This window comes from Nipponia nippon, unplaced genomic scaffold, assembly GCF_047370975.1.
Source record: "Nipponia nippon isolate SJK-2023a ecotype South Korea unplaced genomic scaffold, ASM4737097v1 scaffold_16, whole genome shotgun sequence".
NCBI lineage: Eukaryota > Metazoa > Chordata > Aves > Pelecaniformes > Threskiornithidae > Nipponia > Nipponia nippon.
Window position 1 is genome coordinate 8,958,689 of NW_028262332.1, and position 19,368 is coordinate 8,978,056.

The following is a 19,368-nucleotide window of genomic DNA, read 5'->3' on the forward strand; positions in this document are numbered from 1 at the left end:
AAATTCAGTCTCGTAAAAAGATATCCCTCCCCTTACTGGAATTTAAATTTAGGATCTAAAACTCCCTGGCAGTGCCTCTTTTAAATGCTCTTTTTAAATGCTGACTGCGTCTCTTTTAAACTGCTGGCAGAACAGGCTTTTACCAGACATGATGTGAAAATGACCCCATGGTGCTGCTCAGTTCTCTGCTGCCTTCTCCCCTTACATCTTCAGAGCCACACTTGCCTCCCTGACCGGCCAATAAACCCACCGCTCTGCCGAGTCGCTCTGGTTGCTGCGAGCAGCGCTCCAGCCCGGGTCTCTTTGAAGAGCACTTAGTCTTGTCTGGAGCGTTGATTAAATAGGGCAGCGCCGGAGCTGCGCTGAGTGTTGAGCAGACCCCGCCACGCTCGATTTACAGGGTTACCTAAGGACCCACGGCGCGCAGAGTCTTCAAATGTCAAAGCCGTCTCTGCTCGAGGTGTGGGGGGATTGCAGCCGGCTGGGAGGCGAGGGCACCCAGGGGACCTCCCCGGCCCTGCAGAGCTTAACCCTTCGGTGCTCAGAAACGAAGGCTTCTGGCCCAAGCAAGGATGGGTTGCACAGGAGGCAGCGGCTCTGCCAGGTGTGGCTGTAGGCAGAGACCTCGTTGGAGAGAGCACATGGTTGGAGGGAGTGGAAGAGTTGATAACACGTTGCTTTTGATAGAAACAAAATGCACAGCTGGAACCTCCAAGGAACACCACCGGGCAGAGCTTAGGGTGCTCATGGCCCCTTCCCCACACTCACCCTAAACAATACATGTTTGATAGAGGGTTTCTCTGGGACAAAGAAAAGCTGCTCCTTGGAGCCATCACCATGGAGTGGTTGCAAGGTCTTCCAACTCCTCATCCTCTGCCCTTCCCTCGCTCCTGTCTTTCTTGTCCTGTTTGCATCATTTCCAGCTTGGTGGGAAGGAGAAAACCTCTAGTCTTAAATGGAGAGATTGGGACATTCAGAAAATGCCTCTAAAGATGAGCGGAACAGTGAAGGCACGGTGCTTCGTGTGCGGGGGGCTGGCATTGCCCTGGCTGCTTTGCAGGTGGGCAGAGCCATGGAGCGCGCTGGATCCCGCGGGAGATGTGTGGCAGGAGGAGAAAATGGAGACTCCGGTGACTAAGTGACTGAAGCCAAGAAGTCCCCTGTGTGTTCAGCAGCAGCATTTGCTTCTCAGGGGAGAATGCAGGTGTAGGTAGATGTGGAGCATCCCATTAGGCTGGCATTGCCGCTGGAGCCTTGCACCGGCAGCTGGAGACCCGCTTTCCTTTCAGACCCCTAGAACATCGCAGCCGATGTCTGTAGGGAAGGGAACACAGCAGTAATGCTTTAACTCTGTAGCCTGCACTGACATCCTGTGATCGGGTACCTGCTTCGTGCCTACCGTTAACGGTGATTGCATGGGCAGCACCGCTAAAATTATAGGTCCATTAATTAATTTCTAAATGGTGGTGGAATTCTCCAGGGGGCACGTACAGTATGAGGACTCTATTAATTCATCTTGATTAACATTATCACAATGAATACCAAATGAATTCATAACGATCAGCTAATTATTTAAAAGTGTGACAGATGGGATCTTCGTAACTCTAGAAGTGCACTCTGGCGGTGCTGGCTGATCTTCCGATGCTGGCGTTGCATGAGGAGGGCTTCAGAGAAGGGCAGAAAGCCGGTGCATCGACAGTCAGTAGATGTTTGGGGTATAATCCCCATGTAGGGAAAGCTGGAATAACTCCCTCAGTCCCCAAATAAAGCTCTCTTTTGTTATAAACCTAAAAATTCACAGTGTCTCATGGCAGGTTGGATGTCCTAGTGTTGTCCTAGACCTGAAAGTGAGTAGTTGGATCTCGCTAAGCTTTGGCTTTGAGCAGCTCTTGAGTTTCTCGTGTGATATCCCCCTGGTTTGTCAACAAAACATCTCCTTCCCATTGCATCCGTCCCAGCTCACTGCTGCTGCCCATCCACTTTGGTAGCCAGGAGCCTTGTCCTTGTCATTATAGCAGTCCTGCTGCCTCCACACCACCTCTGTTTTAGGGAACAGTTTTGGGCTAAATCCTGCATTGCTAATTCCTTTTGCCTAAATACTCACAACATAGCTGGTTTTTTATCCTCTAGTGTAAACTGTTGCGTCTTTTAAGTAACAGAGCCAGGGTAATGGACCTCATTTCCCTAAAAAATATCTTGCTCTGGAGACCTAATTTATAGCTCTGTAAAGGCATAGCAGATTCCTGCTGGGGAAGTATCTCTCCTGTAGCCCAAAGGTATTTGTATGTCATGGAAGTACAGTAAAACCCTCTGAACGAAGTACTACAGCTCTGGTGAGAGAATAAGGCATCCTGCGTGGTGGTGAGCAGTGCTGTGACCTGCAGAGTGGTGCTGGGAAGAAGAGGGGTGAGGGCCATGTTTGTACCCAAAAACCTGTGCCAGAAGGTAAAAGAAAAAGGCTCTCTTAGGTAGCTAAGAAGTTGGCTTAAAGGACTAGAGGCACCAAGACGTCTTGGGCAGCTGATGGAGCTCTGGAAGGGTTTGATCCTGACACCTGGGGAATCTCCAGGTGAACATGCCAAGAGCAGACCTGGCGGGATGGACCTTGGCCACGTGCCTGGGGAAGGAGCCTGGCCAGGGCAGACAAGGCGGTGTACCCACGGAGCGGGAGGCAGGGGGTGGCCGCAGGGTACTGCTGGAAGGACGGAGGATTGCTTCAGGGCTACGAGGCTTTGCTTTTGCAATCAGGTCTAGGGGATCTTGGCTTAAAGGGGTAAAAGCCTGCAGAAGCAGAAGATTCCTTCTAGTGTGTGCATCTCTTCTTGCTGCTCCCTGTTAAAAACATTTAAGATAGATCCTGGTGCTGTGTCCACAGTGAATAAGCTTCATGGAGTCTGAGGGATTGCAGCTATAATAAATAAGTGACTGGGAGCATTTTTCCCCTATGAATTACTGCCAGCTGCGTGAGGCTTTGGTTTTTGTACTCTGTCTCCCACTAAATACTGGATAGTCAACAAAATTAAGATTACCATCAGGGATCTTGACTAATACAGGGATTATTATTGTGGGGGTGGCTGTTTGCATCCAGAAGCATAACTCTCTCTGCTTGATCTGTTACTCATTAGGGTCTAAGGTGTCTGTGTATCAGCAGCCTTCTATTTTAAAGGGAAAAAGTGGAAACTGCCTTTGAGTTAGAGAGGCAGAGGTCTTGTGAAGGGGTGGGAGTAAACACTGAGGGTCTTGGGATAAAGGCGTCTTGCCTGTGATGCCATTAGCTGGGGTTAACTTCGGAAGTGAAGTGGGTCATCGGAGACTACAAACTCCACAGCCTCACGCTGCAGCACGTCGCTATCTTGTGTGACGAGGTCCCGGCCCCACCATTGCTGGCAACACCGCCGGATCGCACAGCGAGCAGGAAATACCAGCGAGGAGCCCTTTCTCATGCTCCCGCCGGCCGCCCTTGGACGGCTCACAGGGAGCAGACGTTGGGAACCGGCGCAGCCTGGCCCCGCTCCGTCTCCCGCCTCTCCTTCCCCCAGCGCTGCCTCCGGACATGAGCAGCTCCTTGTGTGAGCCAGACTGTCTCCGTTGGACCTGCTGGGCTGCCCAGTTTGTTAACAGGGCTACCACTTGCTGAGCTGAAGCCTGCAGCCTGAGCACGCTGCGGAGCACTAACGGTGGCATTTGATGCCAACCAGGTGAAATGGATGTTGATGCATCTCCGCCGGGAAGCTCGTAGCCCATCTGGAGACCAGAAGGCTGTCCTCCCCCAGCAACTGCCGCTCAGGCTGCAGAACTGACCCCCAAGATTGTTCCTAAATCCAGGCGCAGAAACCGTAACAACGGTGGCCTGGGTATGGCGCGGCTGCAGCTTGCCTCCGTCAGCTGCTGTGACATGATCCAGAGTTGTGCTCTGAGGATCCAGGACATCTTCTGTCTGGTTGCATGCCTGATCTCTGACTCCAAGACTTCATTAAACTTCATAGCCTGAGATAATTCTTCCTCTTCCCCTGTGTTTGTGGGTTGGTTTTTCCCCTCTTGCTTTCACTGCTGTCAAGCTGAGGGATTTAACCTGGGGGTGGTTTGACTTGCAGCGTTGCGAGGATCGACTCTAGTCTGCAGCTCGGAGACCTCCGCATCTCCCCAGGGAGCTGCTCAGATAAGTAACTCAGTCCAGAGGGACTGAAGTTTCCCCGTGTTTTAACCCGGAGTCACTTGGAGCTCAGCTCCTGCGCTAACACAGCAGTCATGGAGTTGTGCCTGACCCCGCTGCCATGGCTGTGCAGCCCCCCTGCACCTCCCGGAGCCATCCCGGCTCCCGGAGCATCTCTCGGGAACACCAGAAGCAAGAGGAGTTTGGGGAGAAAAAGCAGGAATTCAGGTCTCCAACTCGCTGTCCAAGTGAATGTAAAAGCAGGCAAGTGGCCATACCCCAGTGAAGGGGCAGAGTTCAAGAGCACAGTTATTTTTAGCAGTAATTTTGGAATGGAAAATGTCTTTCAGCTTAATGAGCTTGTTTCTTATATCCTTTTAAAGTGCTGCTCTTTAAACCAGCTGGTTAAATGATGCTGGGTTTGTTTTTTGTTTTTAAGGATACTCTTAGGTTGAGAAAAAGGGGTTGGTTTATGATTTTCTCTCATTGCTTTAGTGATGTTGCTGTTGTTTGCTTATCCTTCTCAGTGTCCGGCTTTTGAGAGTGAAGTGAGCTAGCGATTTTTGCTTTTGTTTTCCAGAGCCGTTCCCCATGTAGATTGACTGCATGCAAAGGTTTCAATCCACTTTTAAACTCCATTTCACTGAAGTTACATTTTTTTAACATCACGGCGGTGTTTTCCCTATCTTAAAAAAATGCAATATTCAGTTGAAAATGTTGGAGAAAAAAACACCATTTATTTCTTGTATCTCGGCTTTTGAGGTTGGTTGCAGTAGTAGAAAACTGCATCTTTGAAAGGAGGCACACGAAAGCAAAGCGGAATAAACACTGTCTTAATTAGTTTCCTCAGCTATCGTGGCATTTTTGATATAAACGGGTACCTCAGGCATAAGCTCTTCAAGATGCTGATGATACACAGCTGAGTTGTAGCTTCATAAAAAGGCAGCAGAGCCTAATAAATTCCACCGCTGGTGAAACGGAAATCCCCAATAACCCTCCGTCCAGCACTTCATAAATAAAGCAGCCACCCACTTGTAGGCTCAGAGAAGACTGAGCAGGTTTGGGTCTCGGAGGCCACCAGAGCCTCCGGGCTCTCCAGGAGGAGGGTGGTGTGCCCTGGCGATGCAGGGACATGTCCCCAAAATGCATCCAGGTTGGAGCGGTCTGGAAAGCGTCATCATCCTTGTTTGCGTTGTGGATCCCTGCATCTGCCAGGGAATGGCAAGGAGCAAAAGGGACGAAGGCAGGAGAGGATCAGAGCGTGCTAAGAATGGGAGAGCCAAGGCCAAAAAGTGCATCTTCTGTTTGCCCGTGGCTTTCGCACTGCCTGAGAACTGGGCTGAGCATCGGTGCCGGCCCCCCGCAGTGCCAGGCTCCCCGTGCCCAAGGACTCCAGACGCTGGATCTGTCACCCAGAGGCAACCCCATTCAGTCCATTTTTGGTGGGAATGAATTATCCTTCCCCCTCCATCCCCATGAAAAGAAACAAACCCCAGCCGGTCATCCACACTGTTGTTCCTGGAAGGATGGATTTTCGTCTCAGAAACAAGCGCTCATCTGTGTTAACGCTGGGTAAGTGGTAATTAGGAGCTGCCGTAGCCTCCATGTCTCTCCCAGCAAACAAACAAGCCTGCGATGCTCCTACCCACGGGGGCTCTCAGAAATGCCTCTGCCTCGGTGGAAAATCCTGTCCCCTTTGTGCCTCTTCCTCCCCTCGTTGACATCCCTCCGGCACAAAAGCGCGGTGCCCGCTGAGCCTGGCAGGGCCTGTGGCGAGTGGCCGTGCCGTGGCATGGGGGACCTGGCTGCGAGCGCCCACGTTGCATCTCTGACCAGGCTTTAAAAACAGAGCATGCACTTGACATCTTTCTTTTTTTTTAAATCTAATTAGTCTGCAGATCACAGCATCAGGTTTCTCTCCACAAGCCCAAGGCTTAAAAAGGAAAGAACTTTTGCCAGAGGATTGGGATTCTGGGGGTTTCATACAGCTCAAAGAGCGACATTCATCACGAGGCTTGCAATGAAGTGGCAGAAGTTGGGGATGCTGCAGTGGGTTCTCAGCAGTGTCCTCCGAGTCCTCCCCGAGACTCAGTGAGCAGCTTGTTCTTCTCCAGCAGCTGGAAAGTTCATTACTCAACTGCAGCCATCCGCACTGGTTGGTTGGGCTCCTGAGCTAGGTTGGTTGCTCACTTTGCAATGGACTCAAACCTGCTTGTTTAGCCATCAGATACTGCACCATCAGCAAAGGCAAGGCATCCAGTGTTGATGTGCACACTGGCAGAGGATGCGTTTTTGCACATCAGCCCTTGGACCCAGGCAGCTGAGGCTCAACTGCAATCCACGGGATGAGACATTTTGGTTCTTAAAGAGACAGAGAGGACACCGAGAAGTGGTCTTGACACATGGGGCTCTGTATCTTGCTGTACTGCGGCCTGGGGAAGTGCAGATGGGATGGAGAAGCTCGAGATGAAAAATGACAGCAACTGGCCTTAGGCAAGTACAGGCCAAATCAAGCAGAATAACATCAGAGCCTCTTCATCAGGTGCCATGGAAAACACAGGCTTCTGTCCTTGGCTCGGTTGAGACATAGCTGGAGGAGGTGGGGCTGCCTCTCAGAGCTCTTTGACTGCAACATCTTTTTTTTCTCCTCAAGTGGATTGCAAGGTTTAAATGCTTCCCTTATGTTAAGAAAATCAGACTAGAAAACCTCTCAACCATATGAGTCTCCTTGAAGAAAAATAAAAGCATTGGCACAGCCATCAACACAGAAGAGAACGCGGGGAAGCTCGTCTCTGAAAACACGGCGCGGCAGACAGGGCTGGTGTAACGACAGCTTGGGACTGCTTTGCCTCGCAGGAGAGTGTTTTCGGGGTTGCGGCAAGCAATACGCCTGGCTCGCCTCCTGCATTTAAGATTAATAGACCCACACTGTTGATCAAATACTGTGCCACCCTCATGACCAGAAAAATCAGTATCGTTGGGAACAGCATGGTCCTAAGAGTGGATCTTGTCTAACACCTGCAGTTTGAGCAGTGAGGTGGAAGGACAAGGACACGGGCTCCTCTCGAAGGCTTCCCTGCATCCGTCCGAGACAAGCCCCATACTTTGTCCAGATGAGCCCATCTGCTGAGGCAGTAACTGAGTGTGATGGGAGACGGGAGGGTCACACTGGTCTTGCAGAGCCCTTGCCAGCCCTTCCCTCCTCCTGGTGAGCGGCAGGTGAGCCCGCAGCAGTGGGGATGTGTTCTCCAGCCCTTCACCTCCTTATCGCCATCTCATCGCAGTAAGAGCAAGAGAGCCCAACTGAGGTTTGGAAAGGTCCTTGTAGGTCACGCTGTCAAGTGCCGTGTTATCACAGGCACCCTGTAGTTTAATCCTCTTCCCAAGGTCCTCCTGAACAGAAGCTGGATGTCTCCTTACCCACCCAGCTGAGCAGAAGGGCACGATACAGAGGGGGGCTTTGATGATGAGCAAGAGAAGGGAGCTAGCAGCAGAACCAGCTCCTCTGAATTGCCACGCCGTGTCCTGTCCTTGCTAACCCTGCAAAGCATCACGTGTGAGACAGGAGGGAGAAGCATCTTGTGGCCTCTCTAGAGTTGAGAATATTTATTTTTTCTTGAATATACATTGATTGTGGCACAAGGGAGAATTTGGGTTGGAGGAGCCAGTCGCAGAACCCCTCTGTGTTTTTGTCATTAGCCTGTGAGTTTACAACTTGCATGAAAGGAAGAGAAAAATCCAGCAGAAGCAACAAGAACCAAATGATATAATGATCTTTGTTTCTAAATTTTACTGTGTTACAGGGATGGAGCACCATCCATCCCGGCCCACAAGACTTCTGGGAAGCCGAGAAGAACAAGGTATCCCCATTTCAATATTACCAGACAAGCTGCCATGCAGCTACCACGTTTGTATTTCTCTTTTTTAAAAGATAAATAAAAAACAAAGCCACAAAGAAACCCAGCTCCCAAGCCAAATCCATTTGAAAAATGTATTTTGTGTCATCTCCACTGTGGTTTATTTGACTAATCCCCAGTGGGAGTGGGGAGTAGACTCCAGAGATAAGGTCCTAGGTCTTTATGGTGAGGGGTCTCCTCACTACTGAAGATTTTCCTTCACACAAACATCCCATATTGCATGATTTAAACATTTTTCAAAAGCTGATTTGCTTGAATACTTGCTCCTTCTTTCCTTCCCCCTACCCCACCTGCTATTTTTTCTTACATATCAAGAAACAAAGTCCCCATTCTTTTCTGAAATGGCGATGTGTCCCTCAGCATCTCTGCTAAGAAGGAGCACCAGCTTGTCAGGTCCTCAGCAGGCCTGGGGAAATACCGATTGCAGTAAATTGCAGACATCTACCACTGGGCTTGTGCCAGTGGAGCTCAGAGGCACGGAGGACTCTGCTAAGAAGCTGTATGACTGGCAGCTCTTAGACACTTTTGCCTGCTCCTTGCACCTTGGATGTCCTCTCAGTTCTGCTGAGCTTCTGAAGCACAGGCTGCAAGGATGGCTGCATCTGCAGGCAAGTCCAAGTCTTGGAACCCACAGAGTCTTGAATGCCGACGGCGAATTCCTGCGCCTTTCAGGACAACGTGTTGGGCTTGCCACCCCTGGAGCTGTATGATGCTTCGGGGTGAATCTGAAACCAGGAAAGTGGAAACACTAGATTTGAAACAAGTTCAACCTCTGGATCCTGAAGAGGGACTTCGGGAGTGCCACACCTGGAAGAACGAGGTGACAGCAAGGTGGCCATCAGAGGGGAGTTCATGTGTGCACCGGCAACTGTACCCCAAGGCCAGGCACGGAGCTGTTGCAGGAGGAAACCTGTTGCTCACATGAAGAATGAAGCTGTTCCCACTTCATTCCTTGAGCTGCCTGTAGGGAGAGAAAACAGCATCTACAGCTGAGTCAACATCTAGAGGAGTCGCTGCCTCGCAGGCATCCCTGAAAGCTACATCCAACAGCCAGGGCTGGGCAGGTGTCCTGCATCATTTCCAAGTGAGGAACAGGTTGGGTTCATAAACACCTGGTAACACGGGTCCTGCGAGCAAGCGGCAACTGAACTTCATGTAGTACAGTCACCTCATCCTGCAGACGCACACCTCGATGAAGCCCTGTGCATGAAGCAGCTTCTCAGGGGGAAGGGAGGATAACGGCGTCTCTGAGCTCGGCGTTGGGAAACAGTCACTGCTTCCCTGCAGCCCAGAGAGCCACGGACAGGGGATGGATGGAGGTCATCCAAGCTGCCGGGGGGGGATCGCAAAGTGATGCCAGGCTTGTCCTGGCTTTGGAGAGGGCTGTCTGGTCTTGGAAACACGGGGGTAGCACAGCAGGTAACGCTCTCCCTGGCAAGGGCTTGGTTTATCTTTGGACCTGACATACTCGGTGAGAATACGCCATCTGCTCTGCCTGGTGTGTCATTGCTGCCGGCGGGCAGCTGGGCAGGGGCGAGTGTCAAGGGTTTTGCGTGGGGCTGAGCAGGCTGGGATGAGTCAGCTTTCCACTGACCAGCTCTGCAGCGAGCAGCAGCACCTACTTTCTGGTGTAGCAGCTCAGAGCACAGATCAACAGAAATAACTACTTATATGTATAATCTCTTCCCATCTGTCTCTTCCATCTATCGTTTATATCAGCTAGATTCAGCCTAATCACTAGCAAATACTGTTGTGATGACCTGTAAGATTCACTCCCCTATACCCCTTCAAGTATGTCTGATTCTTCACCCCCAAGAATGTGACTGTTGTTTTTGATGAGGTTGAGATTTGCAGATTTAAGGCTTTAAGTAGCCACTGTCTCCCCAGACCTCTGCAATGCTTTCCCACAACTCCCAGTGTCCAGCTAAGTCACTGGTGGCTGAGCAAGAGGACGTGTTTTTTGGACTAACACCCCTTCCCGGCGGAGTGGCCCCAGCGGTGGAGGTGGTTGATCTCAGAGCAAGGAACCACACTTTGCACCTTTATCCTTGAGACCTGCTGTGACTGTGCATCGGGTCTTTGGCATTTAAGTCATTTTATAAAATCCCATTTGTTGAGGGTTTGCCTTTCTCTTTGGCTTTTCTGTTATTTAGTAGGTGTTTTATCTCTTCTAATGTGCCCAAAGGAGTTTTGGTGCATCTGTGCTGTTGAAGAAGGGTTGGCATTAAGCAAAAATTTCTAGCCTTTTGATGATTGAGAAGGCAGGAGTAGGGGCGGAGGGAGAAATTTAAGCAGGATTTTATGTTGGCCTGAAAAAGTGAAGAGAAGAATCTGTGCCAGACAAGAGCCAGATGGACAAAAGCCACGACACAAATCTGAGCTCTGACAGCAGCAGCTTACCTGGCTCTGGCAGACCAAGCAGAAAACGTTGTGTGGGTCTCGGGAGCCTCTGCAGCCCATAAACTTAAGAGCAGTTTGCAAAAAATAACCTCTTGCTTTTTGCATAACAGCTTTCACATGGAAGGAGTCTGAACACTGTTGACGTGCAGCAAACGGCAAGGCTGCAGCGGCGGCTGCTGCAGGAGGGGAGGGCGAGCGTTGGAAATCAGCCCCAGGCCTTCGCGTGCTGGGGTGGAGCTGGGTTAATGGGATCAACCTCCATATAGCACTATTACAGCACGTGTCTTAATTTCCTGTCTTTTAAGAAATAAGTTTTATATTCTAGGTTTTATTTTTGCACTTGGCATAGAGCTGGTCCCACTGATTGCCTAAAAAGCCTTCTTGTGTTACAGACAGCTCTGATTTCCCTAGAACAATACCTGTGCCCCTGCTGCTTTCTCTTAACATCACATAACCAGCTTCAAATTCAGCAGAGAGGTAAAGTGTGAGGATAATTGTCAATAAATAGCAGGCCTTTTGCATTACTGAATGCCTCGTTCAGTCCTCAGCAAAGAGCTGAATAAGTTCAGGGAGTTGTCTCTCATGACCAGTGATGGAAACTCCTGTTGCTTGGGCTGTTCTCAGCTAGACTGGGCTAAATGGTACTGTGGGAAACAACGGTGTGCGGAAAAGTGTGTGATTTAGGGTATGTAACATGGTTACTGAGAGAGTTACCAATGTAACTGTCTGCATAAAGCTACTTTCCAGGTTTAGGGAAAGCATGTGTGCTGGTTTCAAAGGGAGATCATTAATAATAATGTTATTAGCATCTAATAAGTGTTTTTCATCTACGTCCTGCTCAGACATTAACTCATCAGCATGTGACATTCTTCTGGCTGGATTACTCCTGCCACACAGGGTCTGGGACAGGGCTCTCCTGTCTAGAAATTGCCCAGAGACAAAGGCAGGACAGTGCTTTGCATAGAGCGCCGGCCGGCAGATCCCTGCTCCCAGCTCCTGTCCCATGGCAGCACCGTCCTGCCACGGAGCCTTGCGGCAGCCATTAGCAGCACTGCTGGACCAGGGAACCAGATGCATGACATGACCTCGATGGAAATTCAGCACTAACAGGCTCAGAAGATGGTTGAACTCTGGACTTATGCTTTAAACTGACCGATTTCTCTTGTCTTTAGGATTCCCTTATGCTATCACTTCACCCATCCATTTCCCTCTCCCGCAGTGACTCGCCGTGTTGCTTCCTTTGCTTTTCATCATTTGTCTTTAACCGTTTTGTTTCCAGGACTTCTCCCTCTGCAGAAAGGGGAGGTTCCCAGCAGAGGCCAGGCCAGGCCTGAGCAGGAGCCTCCCTCGCCGTGCTCCCAGGGGAGCACACATGGAGCAGCTCTCCCGGGCCAGGGCTGCTCATGGCTTCCCCAGACCTCCAAGGGGGTGCCCTTGGACCGTCCAAGCCCGAGCCCCACTGACCACACTGGTGGAAGGGTCAGGTGGGAGAACAAGACATCAGATGTGTGTGTGCTCCTACAGGTCACAAGGACTGAGGGATGCTTTAGGTTTTCATGGCTAAGTAATGCCTGCAGCTCCGTGGAGCTTCGGGGTCCCAGCTCAGCCCATGACACCATGGCCGGGAGCCCTGGACTGACACTGTCCCTTCTCTGTCCGCTTCCAGCCGTCCAGGAGGAGAGGCAGCGGGGGAAGGACCGCAACGAGAATGAGGTGGAGTCAACAAGTAGCGCCAACGAGGACATGCCCGTGGAAAAGATCTTGGAAGCTGAACTCGCAGTGGAGCCAAAGACAGAGACGTACATTGAAGCAAATATGGGCTTGACGCCGAGCTCGGTAAGGCACCTCTTCCCTTGGCCCCATCCCCATCCCGGGCACACGGGGCAGAAAGGGTGGCTTGTGGGCCCTCAGGATTGACCTAGCACGAATACAGCAGCGAGCCTAGGTCAGAGAGGGGTTATCTTATGGGAAAAGAAATAAGTAGAGCTCAGAAATGCAACTTCTCAGCACTGCTGTAGATGCCGTGGGTGAGCTTAGATGAAAGCATGAGGAAAGCAAACCCCTGCATTACCACCAGCACTGGTACTTGTCTGTCTCACTGCCATAGCGAAGGAACAGATACTGTAAGGCATAATTAGAAGGGCTCACAGAGGAGATTTTATTTTAGTTAACAGCCCTTAGTGCTAAAAGGCAGGAAGACACTCCAGGCTCTGAAGAGCTCAGAGTCCAATCAAGCCAATAAACAGAGCTGTGCGGCTGAAGTGCAAAGAGATAAGAGTTGTAAAATTGGGGTGTGACTTTTCAGATGCAGGATTATACAGCTGCTTGGCTCTAAGAAGAAAAAAACCTGGCGAAGGTTGCTTTCAAGTTCCTTTCCCAAGCTTGCATTATAACTGGACCTGCTCGAAGCAACCAGGCTCTAACAGGACCTTGTGTAAACAAGAGATAGCTGACAGGGAAATAGGAAAAGAGTGAGAAGCTGTGATGAGGGAAACTGTCTTGGTCCCTTTCCTAAGAGATTCCCTTATCAGCAGGTTATAGCCTTGCTTAGAGAAAGCCTCCCTGCAAAGCAGCTACCTCCAAATGTGAGAGCCAACCTATCCTCTGAAATTCTGTTTCTAGGATAGACCCTATGCAAAGCCCTCATAAAGAGCCCTGTTGCAGAGAAAGTTCTTGCTGCTCAGCCTGGGCAGCATTTAGGATGCAGTCCCCATTCCTCAATAGCCCCTGTTCCCATGACAGTAATGGGAATAGAGGAATGCCTCTAAAAGGTAGGACTGCAATTGAGGCAACGAATATAGCAGTAGGGTCAGGAGTGGGGCTAATTACCCCCATCCCTGGGTACACTGGGGGAGCCCTGGGATACCGAGGGACTGGGAAGTCTCAAAGGAAAGAGATGGAAGGGGAGAGGAAAAAAATAAATTGCCATGTGTCATCGTGTGTGTGCTTTTGGGGCGAGGGTCAGCTGCACATGTTTAATTTCTCATTTGCCTTACGGCGATGCGTTCTGGCAAGCACGCGCCATCCCACGGCATGCTCTGTTAGCAGGAGGGGGCACCGCCGCTGCAAGGTGCCATCAGGGCTGTCGAGGGTATAAATTACCCCAGTACCCTGCTAGCTATTGCCAGCCTTGCTGCTGGGGAGAGGCTGGAGTGGGGAGCATCTCCTGGCTGCCCAGCAGTCTTTCAGGGGGGCACGGAGGTACAGCTGGGGCTCTGCGAGCGCGTGGGCTGGCTAGCCCGGGAGAGCAGGAACATACGCTGAAATATCCCTCTACGTTTCCTCTTGCTCTGTGCTAGGTGTCTATGAGGCTGAGATGATGAAATGCAGCTATTTCTGGGAAGTGGAAGGACTCTGCAGTATTTATTTTCTGCCACAATAATACTTTATCTCTTTCTTCATATGAGGCTGGAGGATTGAGCAGGGAATACCTTATCTGGCAGGGCTTGACAAGAGATCTCAGAGCCAGGCTGCTCCTTTTAGGAGTCTAAGTCTTGACTGCCTCTATGGGATGCTCTTTTTGGCCTTTACCTACAAGGACACTTTATGGCTGGCTTGCTAAGCGATGCTTTCAGTGCTTAAGGCTTCCTGCTAAGGACACAGGCGATTCCTGAGGGAAACTCTCCAGAAACACATCCAGGTCCATGGTGCTTCCCTGCATTTGAGAGCCCAGGTGCACCCTGCCGGCAGCGATGCCCTCCAGCCGGAGGGTCCCATCGCCATGAAGTTGCAAGGGGCTTTTTTTGGAGGAGGCAGCTCAGCCGTGGTTAGCGAGGGGCTCGGAGAGGCTCTGACGGCTATCAGGATTAAAAATACTTCAGGGGAGTTGTAGCCAGTGTTGTGCTGACTTGAAAACAAACCCCAGAGAGCGAGCTGAAATAAATGGCTTCGTCTGGCACTGCGTCTCCTCAGCCTCTTGTAGCAAATTGAAAGTTGGTTCCTGCATAATTCAACACGCATTACTGTGAACAAGGATGTGTGTTGCATCTAAATAGAAGCAGGAGGCTTGTTGAAATGCCCTATTATTGTCAAGCGGCTTCTGTCGATGAGGTGACATTTGTAGCAGGTTTAGCAGATGTATGAGATCAGCAGCTCGCAGTGACGAGGCCACCAGATGAGGCGAGGGAAGACGGAGGAGCTGCCCTCCTCCCAGCCCTCCCCAGAGAGCCCCTGTGATGGAGAGGCAGACAAATTCAGTCCCTAATAGACACGGGGTAAAACACAAGCTGTTTCCTATTAGCTTGGTATGTTGGGTCCTTTTATTTGTGCCCCTGCACCTTAGTCCATCTGCACTGAACGCTGCTGGTGAGCTGGAGAGCTCCAGCGCTTGCAAGGACGTTTCTACCAGGCTGTGCCAGGCTGGGACGGAGGTGGCAGGGTTCTGTAGGAGTTAACACCCTCCTCTCCCAGATGCTTTCATGTCTGTGACTGTCACCTTGTGCCACGGTGCCTTGGCTTCTCTGAGAGCAACCTCTGGTTGTGGGAGGTCCCTCTGCTTTGCCAGGCTGGCACTGGCACTGATTTCTTCCAGCTAGGACAGTGCGGGACCCAAGTGGGGGGGCTTCAGCACAGTCCTTGGAGCTGGTAAAAGGGGAGGGCAGGGGGGGCTGCACCCTGTGAGCTGTTCCAGCAGCTCTGGTATCTAAACACCTTGTTGCTGGTGGAGTATGCTGCTCCGAGTACATGACCAGGGAGGGGACCCATGGCTCTGTCCTGACAACTTAATTGACACCAGAGAGGATGGGGTACATTCATGGTTTGAAGCCCATGATGGGGAAAGGGGAGCACAGTGAGATGTGATCCTCATGGGTGGCACGAACAGGACAGGGAAGGATGCTGAGCCAGGCAGAAAGCAGCTAAGACAGAGGGATGTGCCCCTGCAAATCTGCTCTCCTGCCTGGGGTGGTAGGAGAGTGCCAAGACTAGCGTTTCGATGACCATCACTAAAACACTTGAAGTAATTGCACCGGTGAGCCCCTAATAACAGCTCTTCAGCCACTGCAAATAGCTGCTAATTGCGACGGTGTCTGGCTTCTGACCGTGGCAAAGGGCATAAACCCTTTGGGAGGTTCCCACAAGCTGTAAATGAGCATGGCTGCATCCTCCACACTGTGTGCCCCAGGAAGCCCCCAGATCCCATGTGGTCCCTGTCCCTCGGGCGCTAGGCACTGGCCGTATGCCCTCAGCAGGTACCTGTCCCCGGGCAGTACGACGGCACGAGGATGGGTTTGCCTCTGCCCCGTGTCCCCGGCAGCCGCGAAGCTGGGCTCCTGCAGCGTAAGCACCACCTCGGATGGGCTCCTGGCCACGGAAAGGCAAAGCCTGTAACTGAGAGGTGTTATCCCCATTAGCTCTTAATTGGCCTTTGAGTGGCTGGTTTCAAGTCACCATTTTCTGGAAGATGTCTCCAAGCTCCGGTTTTCCAGAAGGATCAGGTGCCCGCGTGTCCTTTCATTCTGTCACACTCCGGCACTGTGCCCTTGCTATTTACTGCAGGAGGGGATTTGCTTACCGTGCACGGGGAGGGTTTCTAGCATCGCTTTGCAGATCCCCTCCTGGAGACAGGCAGGGCCCTTTCAGCCTGCAGGGATGATACTTTTAGCTGCCTCTCAAGCTACGGTGATTAAGTTCTGCCAGGAAGCACTGTGGTGGTTCCAGGAACTGCCATCTGAGGTGTAATTAAAGGCTGGGCCCCTCGCTGAGGCTTTGTACGAATCACAGAAGGCTGGGTGCAGCTTGTGCTGCCTGCTGAGGCAGGTCTGGGAGACCTGGAGCCCGGCTTGCTGCATCAGGGCGAGTCCTAGAGACAGTGACAACCTGCCCAGAAGCAACCCCTGGTGAAAGCTTTGGCAAAAACATCTAACTTTCCTAAAATACCCCTTTCATGGGGCTGCGCAGGCACTTGTTGCTTCATGGGTGAGGTTCTGTTGGAGCATGAGGTCTCCCGTAAGTCGTGCCCTGCTCCGGGGCATGCAGGGCTCCATCATCCCGCCCCGCGGGAGCTGGGATGCCTGGGTCCTCCACCTGGCTGCTCCGGCTTGCTGACCAAACTCGGATGACTTGAAGTTGGTGATGTTCCTACAGCCTGGGCCAAGGGTTTCCCTTCTCACCCTTCCTGCAAATACCTCTGAATGCTGACGTTCCCTGTGTTTCCAGTGAAACACTTAACCCTGCAAAGCTCCTCCTCACACCCAGTTTAGAATTCTCCTGTTGTCCGGGGGAAATCCCATCTTTTCTTCCTCTCCTAGGGAAGAGTCCAGTCTCTGCACACGTCTCCTTCCCCAGGGAAGAGCCCCAGCTCCCTCGGAGGGAGACTCCCCTGCCCTTGCACCCTTCGGGAGCTGCTGGAGATGGGCAGAGCAAGGAGGGGAAAATCCCCGTAAGGATGCTCCCTGCTCCTCAGCTGCGCTGCTGAATGCGAGCCCATTCCCATCCATCTCTGCATGCAACAGGTGAAAATATTTCGAAGGCGGGTGCCTCTGAGCATGCCAGATGCTGGTTATTTTAAGCCTGGAGAATGGGAGACATTGGCTACTGAGGCACAGAGTTTGTGTTTGCTGCCAGGGGACAGCGGAGGGGAGTGGGCAGGGGTCCGGGGCACGGCTCCTGGGGGCAGGAGTGAGACTCAGCAGCGTGGTCCTCATCTGCCCAGCCTGGGAGAGGGGTTTACCGTAGAGCAGCCAGCTCGTGGTGAGGAATGGCCTTGTCCTGCTGAAACCGAGACTCTTGCCAGAGGGAGAGGTTACGCTGGCGTTCGTGTCTGCTCTGCCTCGGCCGTGCTGAACTCATACCCCTTCCCCCTGCGATCCGGGGGTGAAGTAAACACTCCTCCTCCGATTTGGAAACTGCTCTTTTAAGGACATGGAAGAAAAATAATCATACAATTAAAGCTGCTAGATATCAGCAGGGATTACAGTGGGATATGTGAGGGGCTCACACATCCCTGTCCAGAGAGGTAAACCCTATATACACACTTGTACTCGCAAGGTCTGTCTTCGCTGGCGTTAGACAGTCTCTTCCAGTTCCTAATCACAAGCCCACTTGAGCTGTTAGCAGTTCCTCTAAACAGGGATTTGGTGTGTTTAGGCTGACTGTCCTCCTTGAGAGCAGATGGTTTTTGTTACCGGATAATATTTCAAAGGAAAGGGTTTTTCTTTTTTTTCTGTAATGCCTCCTCTGGTGCTGGTTTGTTAAGCTGGGACATGCTGGCACGGGGAACGTGCGTGCTGCACGGGTGCAGAAACCTGCCCATCCCTGGGCTGGAGCTAGTTTGGTTCATCAGTCAGTGTGATGGATATTGGGTCTCAACACTCCTGGTTCCTGTTTTGGAGCTTGCTATAAACTACTGAAAACCACGTGGTGGAGAAGCCAAGTCACCTCCTTTCCCTGTGACTGCTAACGTCCACTTCTGGGGTGCTCCCGACTTTGGGGTCCTTTCCCTGCTGTGGAGGCAGCAAGACCCTTCAGCTGCTCCTCCAGCCTCTCCTCTTCTCCTTGCTCTGCCTTTTCCCAGCCTTTCAATCTCCTTTTCTTGGCAGCCCAATGACCCGGTGACGAACATATGCCAGGCAGCAGACAAACAGCTCTTCACCCTGGTGGAGTGGGCCAAGAGGATCCCCCACTTCTCCGAGCTGCCCCTGGACGACCAGGTCATCTTGCTCAGAGCAGGTGAGTGGGAACCGTCCCTGCGCAGGGCGCAGGCTCCGGCACAGGGCCGTAAGAGTGCTACATCTCCACGGTGACAGGTATTACGCTGATTTAGGTCCCGGCAACTTGAAAGCCTTTAACTGATTCTGAGTAATAGCCTCTGATAATTCAATTGCTAAATAGGATTTAAAAAGCCCCAAGGGACATGTTGCTGAATGTGATCCAAAATGTTGCACCAGCTGCCAATCAGCTGAAAAATGGCCTGGCTTCATCTCTGATGAGCGAGGCGCTCGGAGATGTGCGCTGGGTGATTTAAACCAACGGAGCTGTGCGCTGCCTTCCTTCCAAGCTGAGACTTGAAAGACCAAGTGGGCTTGGGACTCCATGAAATTTCATGAAACTAAAATGTTTGATCATAATTAAAACCAGAAAGGGGAGAAAAATCCATCAACCGCCTTCTCCCACCCACCAAGATGAAAATAAAATTCTCTGGGCTTATTTTAAATTTCCTTGTGCAGCAGGGGGTCTGCAAGAACGGAGGCTTTGGGAGGTGAAAAGCAGTTAGCTGTAAGAAGGGTCTTTTCCCATCGAATAAATTCAAGCCCCTGCTGCTGGCAGGTTATGCACAAAGATCAGGGAGGGAAGAAATCAAGAGCAGAGCTCAACGAGGGTGCATTTTAGGCATGAAGCTCTTTGCATAGCTCCAATCATCAGATAAGTGATTAAAAAGGCTTTGGCTTGAGGCAGCGGAGAGTTTTGCTCCCTATACAAAGAGGAAGGCAAGTTGTCAGTGGGACAGATGAAGTGGCTTCCAGCAAATGACAAACTCCATGTGAAGGGTGAGACTGGGAGAGGAAACGAGGAGACCTTGACAGCTAGCGGTGGCACCCAGCTCTCCGCTTGGCCATGAGAGACACTGACCTCGGCTACTCAAAGTAGTCAAGGTAACTCAAAAGGGAATGATGGAGGAGTCTGGTGTAGAGCAGAGGTGCAGCCTCAGAGCAGGGCGAGCTGGTGAGTTGCCTGGACTGAACCGGTCTGGCAGCCAAACCCAAGTAAGCTGCGGACTTTGAAGTCCCTGATACTTTTAAAAGTTCCTCTTGTTTCCCCAAAATGCACTTTTGTGGGGAATTCAAGAGGGGAAAACCCTGCAGGGTGCGTGCTCCTCTCTCTGCACTCTTCTAGCCTCGAGTTAATGGCCTCTGTAGACAAGACACTGCTGATCCACCTTGATGGCAACATTCCTGACTT

At 51.5% G+C, this 19,368-nt stretch overlaps 1 protein-coding gene across 3 annotated transcripts in view; it reads left to right on the forward strand.

Moving 5' to 3' along the window:
- Positions 1-19,368, forward strand: part of RXRA (retinoid X receptor alpha) — a 118,224-nt gene that overhangs the window by 84,775 nt on the left and 14,081 nt on the right. For all 3 annotated transcript variants that reach the window (XM_087753241.1, XM_087753244.1, XM_087753243.1), the window contains exons 5-6: positions 12,137-12,306; positions 18,009-18,138. In XM_087753241.1, the coding sequence (XP_087609367.1) occupies positions 12,137-12,306; positions 18,009-18,138 (300 nt within the window). The remainder of the gene's footprint in view (positions 1-12,136; positions 12,307-18,008; positions 18,139-19,368) is intronic.